At 38.6% G+C, this 7,876-nt stretch overlaps 1 protein-coding gene across 1 annotated transcript in view; it reads right to left on the bottom strand.

Annotated features, from left to right (window-relative positions):
• The window catches only part of PRSS12 (protease, serine 12), a 54,045-nt gene that overhangs the window by 45,784 nt on the left and 385 nt on the right, over positions 1-7,876 (bottom strand). The window contains exon 2 of the mRNA XM_019474496.1: positions 7,468-7,642. Within this exon, the coding sequence (XP_019330041.1) occupies positions 7,468-7,642 (175 nt within the window). The remainder of the gene's footprint in view (positions 1-7,467; positions 7,643-7,876) is intronic.

The following is a 7,876-nucleotide window of genomic DNA, read 5'->3' as shown; positions in this document are numbered from 1 at the left end:
GCCCCCCCCACCCCAGCGCCAGCCTCACAAAGAGCGGAAGGAGCCCGGGCAAAGCCCAGCCCGGGGCGGGGGCGCGCAGCTTCAGGGAGAGAGGGACCGAACGGACCCGCCCGGCGGCTGGGGAGGCAGAGGGATGGAGAGAGCCCCAGAAGGGTCTGCGGGAAACAAAGGGGTTGGAAACAAACGCCGTGAAGAGAAATGTCTTCGAGGGTTTAGCTTTATCCCAGCCCCATGTGCTCTGAATAGTAATCTGCTTATTCCCAACCGCTGCAGAGTTCTGCATGACCTGATCATCTCTGATTTCCTCTTTCTACCAGGATGGCTGTCAGTTAGTTTTGCTTCTTTGTCTCATATTGTTCAGTTGTTAGTTTGGGTTAGTTATTATTTTTTAACTTACTGCTGCTGTTAGTCTGTGCTATTCATAATTTGCAAAGTCCAACTCTGCCTGATAGAGCGCGGAGCCTTTATTTGGCAATTTGTCTGTGGTGCGAGTCTGTAGATTCACCTCTCCATAGGATCTTTTTTCCTCTCTGATTTTTTGGCTGAGAAGCGTTAATCTGGTTTCTGGGTGAGCACATCAGTGTTTCCACAACCTTGCATTGTGACTAGAATCTAAAAGAGAAAGAGAGAGTGTGCTTTCTGCTTTCCATGCAGCATCCCAGGTATCTCCAGTAAACAGTGGCCTGCCTTTAGCAGCCTCCAAACTGTTCAAAAGGTGCAAAATGCAACTTGGCCAGTTTAAGCTTTTGGTTATAAGAACAAAAGAGCTCCAGTGCTAAGGAAAAGCAGGTCCTACAGTGTTTGGTATTACCTGTATTCATTTTAGTTCTGCTCATCTGTGATTAATTTATTATTGCAACATTACAGTTAGTATTTTAATCACTCACAAAGTTAAAGAATACTCTGCTGGGGTTTCTGCAGCAACATGGTAACTATGCTATCACATGTGTCTCTTGCACTTCTTTGTCCATGTAAGCGCACGGATTGTTCTTTCTTTCTGAGGTTTCTTTTGGGGGTATGTATATGCATTAGTTTAGAAACTGTCAGGACTGGCAAGAGTTTAGTTTGTTTTCAAAATATTTAATATATACAGGATGTTAGCCTGAAAGCTACTCATTATGGCCATTTTTAAATTGTCTGAAAATTTGTTGCTGTCATGACAGTTGGTTGCTTTGATCCTTTGGAAGGACCGGTTAAAAGCATGCTCAGCCTAGCTGGTTAAGGCTTCCTTCATTGCCTAGTAAACACTTTTTGGCATCACAGTTAACAGCAATATTTCTTTTCCCCTGACCTAAGCTCTTTTTTTTCCCCCCTCTAGCCTGGAAGAGGAAGGGTTCTGCTGATCAGCAGAGGGGGAAGAGAACAGATGAGTATGATGAATCTTGCAAAACACTTCAGGCAAAGCTTTGAGCCTGGTACTTATTCCTGTATTCTGATTTCATTTGTCTCCCCTAGGTGTGTGGGCCAGCAGCAATCTTACATGCAGTGAACTTTCTTTGCCTGTGTAGGGTAGAGGTGTTTGTGCTTGGGGTTGCAAAATGGTACTAAACAGGAGGTGGGGGGGAAAGAGGGAGGCTACACAGGGAAAAAAGGTTTGGAAGTAACTAGAATTATAAACGAAGCATCAAGAAGAAAAAAGCAATTGTCATAATGATTCTCTCCCAAGACAGGGTTCCAGTTTAATCGAATGATCCACATGTACAGATTCACTTTTGAACATTTTAATTTTTATCATGATTGTTATTTTTGATGTAATCATATAAGGAGAATGAGCCTTAATTTGTTTTAATAACTGTAAATTAGCTTTCATTGTGATGTTAGGTCTGTTAATGCTACAGGAAATAATGCTTTTGTTAGAATTCACAAATTAGGGACTTGGTCTAGCTTCCATTCAAGACTGATAATAGAAACTAATAATTGATAATAGTTGCACTGTAAGTAGGAGGGGCCCTTTTCTAAGAAATACTGGAACAGATGCAGTTTGGTTTTCCAGGATGTATGCTTTGCACTTTGGTTGCAGCTTCTGTCTTGGCTAGAGCATTTACGAGTGTCTCCCCCATATGGTTTCTCTTGTGTTTGAACTGTGTGAGCTCATGTTGCAGTTTCTCCTTTGGCTGTGGCACTTACAGGTGCCGTGTATAAAATCACTCTCATCTGCTTGGCTACTTTTATTGTGCTTGTAGGAAGCTCATTATCTGTGTGACTTCTGCCTCTGTCACATTTCTAACAGTCGGTCAAAAGTTATTGGGAAGAGTAAAGACAAAGCAACAGTTACATGGACAGACTGTGTTTTTGAGAACCTTGATTCTTTTGGACATCACATTTAAAAGTGCCGTGTATAAAATCACTCTCATCTGCTTGGCTACTTTTATTGTGCTTGTAGGAAGCTCATTATCTGTGTGACTTCTGCCTCTGTCACATTTCTAACAGTCGGTCAAAAGTTATTGGGAAGAGTAAAGACAAAGCAACAGTTACATGGACAGACTGTGTTTTTGAGAACCTTGATTCTTTTGGACATCACAGTTAAAATAACGGTAAGAATTACAAGTGTGCTTAAAATGAAACTGCATTATACTTTAAGGGTGGACTTTACCTTCACATGTTTATAGACAAGAAACAAAGGCTTATTACTCTGATATAGCTGATACAGCTTTAAAAAGATGCCAAATATGAGATGTTCTTAGTGCGTTTGGTTGCCTTAAAAAGCTTTGTCTCTGCTGTACAAAACTGCTGAAAACTCATTCACAAATTGAATTAGAAATGAAAAGGAAAGAAAAAATTATGTTTGCTCAATTAGGAAAATAAGCAAGTAGATCTTTGGAAACCTCAAAAGGTCTCAATGGATCTGGGCATTAGGTACAACTGATTCTGAAATTACAGTATCCAACTTTTCAGAAAAAAAAAGTCACAAAATGTTGAGAAAATAATAAATCTTTGGAAACTGTGCTAGTTATACTCCTGCAGCAGCACTGTGGGATTTAAAGTTAGTAATCTGTATTTAACAAGGCCTGCATTTTTATATGAAAAGAGGGGCTTGTTTTGGTCTTTCTAGATTGGTAGAGAAAATAATCCATTAAGATGACATTTCAGTGGGTGAACTGGCTCCAGCTGAAGTACATCGCAATTCTCCCTTTTGCAAAACATTTTCAATACTTAATCTTAGTATTTAGTTTGTACCTCTTATGCACAGAGGTAGTACCTGTTGACAGCAGTCCCATGGCAGTCCACGGAACAATGCTCGTGACCAAAGTTAGCAAATCTGTGCTGCGTACCTGACAACTTCCATGAGAGCAGCTGTAGGAAATCATCTGCTAGAATAGGTCCTAATTTCTGTACAGTTCCATAGGGTTGGCTGCTTTTTTCTCTCCTGATATTTGACAACCCCAATACCAAACTGTTGATCAAACAAACAATAATAAATAATTCATCGGTATGAACTGACCTGACCACTCCAAAAATGCCCCCGCTGTACTTCTGTGCATAGATTCCTCAGGTTACGTGAGAAATGGAAATACTAGAAATACTCGCGTAATACAGCAGCAGCATGGGTTATTCATATACACAAGCCTGAAAAGGAAACTTACACAAGAGCTTCCTTTATCCTAATAGCTTTCTTAAAGTTCTTCCCGGTCGCTGACTCTGCTTTTGCATGAATTGTGTGAGGGTACAGGTTATCAGAGGACTAATTTTCAATAAATGGTTCTTGTGAATAGGTGAATGTGTGGGTTAGAATGATCTGGTGTGTGGGTTATACATGCAAAAACAGTAGTCCTGCATTTCAAAAACATTTAATACCAAGCATTTAAAATCCAGCTGGAGAATCAGTCTAATTCTGCTCCCATTTAAATCAATAGCAAAATTCACTGATTAGCCTCTTCCTGCGTTCAGTAAAGCTGCTTACCTTTATTTTTGAGTAGCTCATACAGCATGCTCTCAGCATAGATTTTAGAAAAGCTGAGCACTTCCAGGTGTTGGTGGAATTCAGTTAAAATGCTGTTGACAAGTGAAGGCCTGAGTCAGTCCCGTCTTATTGCCACCGATAGCCCTAAACCAGGGTCTTCTCTCCTGCATTCCCTCCTGACCAGGTTAGAGTCAAACAGCAATGTAGATGTGACAGATCAGAGTCAAGGGTTGACTTCAGGCAATGCGATATATGAGAAATTCCCCCAGGAAATAAGTACAAGTACAAAGCAGAAAGAATGTAGCCAAACAGCCAGGCACAACATGTTGTAATGAAATTATTTTCAGACTATCCATCTAATAATTTCTTACTGTTATTTCTTCACATAATCGAGTATGCTGGGGCCAATAGATCAACCGCTGGAATCAATGGAAAAACTTATGCCCATGACCTAGTGGGCACTGAGTGAGATCTAACAGCACCAGACAGGGGCTGAAATCAGGACTAGAAGGAGAGGAAGCAAGGCTTCACACAAAGGAGATTGCCATGTGCAAAACAAGCCGTAGAATGGGTGCCGTAATGAGTCAACATTTTTAGGATGTAAGTCAGCGCTCTTATGAAATAATTTTATTCATTAATCTCATTCTTTTTAACAAACACGGGCAGCAGAAATTTGAAATCCTGCCAAGTCTGGCAGGATTTGGGTTTGTGCTTATATGGAAGAGAATAGGCCTTTTGTCTGTAATTACATATAAGCTCCATAGGGTGACCCTGCATTACACAGGATATGACTGAACAGCCTATAATTGATGAGGTTTCCATTACCACATAACACACTGCGCACAGTAATGAGATCATAGAAAAACCTTTTTTAAAGTGTTAAGTACTTTCTTGTACAACAAGCTCAGCTCATATTATAAGGCAATAAGAAACCCGATTTCCTGGAACAAGGCAATAAGAAACTTGATTTCCTGGAACAATTCAATACACAGGTGCATATGTGCCTAACACTGGGTTATACAGACATGCATGAAACAATTGCCTTTAAAACTGAAATGTAAACTGAATCGTGCAAAACTGGTGAACACTTTTTGTTTAATATAGTGAGTGGAAAAAATGCTATTTCAACTGCGATACTTTTGACGCATCCAAAGTAACTATACATAATTTTAAAAGTATCACAGTTTTGCGTAGGAAAAAAAAAAGGATTTTTGAATAACAATGAAATGTGGAGATACTTGTTTGAAAAATATTTTTTTAAAAACAGAAAAAGCCCTGCATTCAGTAAAGGCTCTAATTCTGCAAATACGTATCCTCATTCTTAGTATGTACACATCTGCATACTGTGATGTCTCCGTGTGTAAAGTAGGTTACATGAGTACCATCTGTAAAACTTTGGAGGACTGGACACATGATTTGTTCATGCTGTTGCTACGATTTCAGCAACACCCGGGAGTACAACACAGAGTCTTGTTCATGCAGTGTTTGAGGCTGCATTGTATGTTGTTTCCATGAGCAGCCTCCAAGCACTCCTTTACGCTCCTCTCCCTGAAGGACCATTTAGCAGATCCCATGTGGCTGAGCGGGGAGTGAGACTCAAGTGTGAGAGCAGGAGTGTCCCAGCGTGACTGTGTAAATACAGCAGAGGTGCCGCTTTATTTCCTGATGCTTAGAATAGGAAGTAAATGCGGCATCACATATGTTGCAGTCTGTTAACTAGGTGAAAGGTGAGTTTGTGCAGCCGTTCTATAAATAAGCATATTTAAAGAGGCAAGAATATGCCAAAGAGGATATTTTGAAGAAATGGATTGGAAAATGGTATTTGTTAACAAACAATCTTAACATAAGTTTTGCTAGGAAATGGAACTTCAGTTCGAAATGGTATTTGTTAACAAACAATCTTAACAAAGTTTTGCTAAGTAATGGAACTTCAGTTCCGAACCTGACTACCTTGGGTATATGTGGTTTTTGGTGCTGGACTCATTGAGTCTGTCCTTTAAGGGCAGCTCTGTACGTGATTCATTCTGTGCTCATGCTGGAGCAACAACCCACTCCAAAAAAAAAAAATCAATGAGCAGGCTACACCTTTGTAAAAATATTTGACATCTGTGGAAATGTTTAACATTTTGGTTCAGATCTAAGAGAGAAAAGGCAAAAAAAATTTTTTTAATGTCGTCTTCATCATAAAGCATACATTTTGGACTCTTTTTCATGTAGAAAGTGGCCTTTACAAATCAGTCAACATTAGGTAAGCCTGCCACAGAGCAGGATGAAGCCTTATTTATTCAAAACATCACTGTCAGTGAGGACAACTGGTTCACAGAGCTGAGATAGATGACCTTCTACAATTTCCTCTGACATTCATGGTGTAGAAGGTTCCCTGGGGTAAACAATGCTTTATAAATGCAGTTGTTTAAATAAGTTCCCCTCTCACAAATAATCTAGGTAGTCCTCTTCCAATTATTTATGTCTGGAATGGTAGCAGGTGTCTTCTCGTTGTTCAGAGTTAATCTTCTGAAAGCATTTCTTAATAATACCTATTTCAGAATTTTGCATTTCATGAAGCATTTCTTAATAATACCTATTTCAGAACTTTGCATTTCGTTGTGAAGTGTAAGTACAATGAAAATCACAAGCCACAGAAAGATAAGTCAAGTGGAGTTGGTTTCTGTTTTCATCTTCCATCTAATCCAAGTGTCACCTTCCCCTTAGCAGCAATGGAACGAGGCATTTCTAATATTTCCTGCAGGAATTTCTCAGTGTCCTGCACAAAATCCAACAGCAATGTACATACATACAATGTATAAATGAGACTTTTCTTCCCAGAGTTTCAGAGGGATGCAGGAATTACTTTAGTGCTGAGCTACATACATGGAATGACCCTTGAAGTATTTGATTTATCTTCATTAACATAAGACTGTGTTACTGGGAATGAGAAAGGATAAAGTGAGTTACAGCTGTATTTTTACATTTACGCATAATGCAAGCACATATTACACAATTATCAAAATATAACTATAGCTTATTAGAACATGTAAAATAAGCATAAAAAGAGGAAAAAAAAGATACATACTTGTTGGAGCAGGAGGAGTTTTGTCCATGAAGCCATATTTAACACATTATAGACTTGAATTTCTAAATGTTTTTGATCTTGAAAAGCAGCAAGCACGTCAGATTAGCACAAACCTTACCATGGGGGCATTTGGTCTACAAATTGAAGCAAGAAGCAAGACTTACGTTCCTTTTTCCATCTTTCCCCTCCTGTTACAACTATAGTCTGGCCTGTATGTTCTATTTATTTAACAAAATATTTTGGAGGAAACCCATTTTAAACAAAAAAATCTGGTTTATCCATCTGTAATTTCTCTATATGCTTCTGCAGTGCACTCTTAAAATATAACTCAATAGATATGACTTTTAAGACTTTTAAGACTTTAAAATGTCCTATTAACATAAAAAATACGTTAACTGCTATAATTTTTAAAAAAATTACATATTGACATGTTTCAATACACATTTTCTCAAAAAGGCACAGAAGAATCAAATATAATTCCCCTGTCACTTACTGTTATTTAGGTTTGGTCTTTGTCCATCTCCAAGTGCTGGACTAATTGACAATGTACAGAATTTCACATATTTCCCGAAGTCTGTTGCACATCTATTACTTTTAATCGGTTCACAGATAGACTTTTTAAAAGGTTTCACCATTGTATAGAACTTGAGAAGTTTATTGTATATGAACTTGAAAACAATGCTCACAAAGTTAGAACAAAAAGCAAGCAGGATTTTGCCACTTCTTATTTTCAGTCACCATTCTCTGTCAATATTAAAAAGAGAGACCTGAACTATTGTGGAGATATTCATATGTCCCTTCTGCTAGGTGTTGCATACTCTTGACTCTCTGCTGAAATAGATGTTTGGTCATCATTACCCAAATTTGGTCCTACCTATTTTTATCCTTTTTAAAAAAAAAAA

Source organism: Aptenodytes forsteri, unplaced genomic scaffold (genome assembly GCF_000699145.1).
Source record: "Aptenodytes forsteri isolate BGI_AS27 unplaced genomic scaffold, ASM69914v1 Scaffold8, whole genome shotgun sequence".
In the NCBI taxonomy this organism is placed as follows: domain Eukaryota; kingdom Metazoa; phylum Chordata; class Aves; order Sphenisciformes; family Spheniscidae; genus Aptenodytes; species Aptenodytes forsteri.
This window is presented reverse-complemented; position numbering and strand designations above follow the sequence as displayed.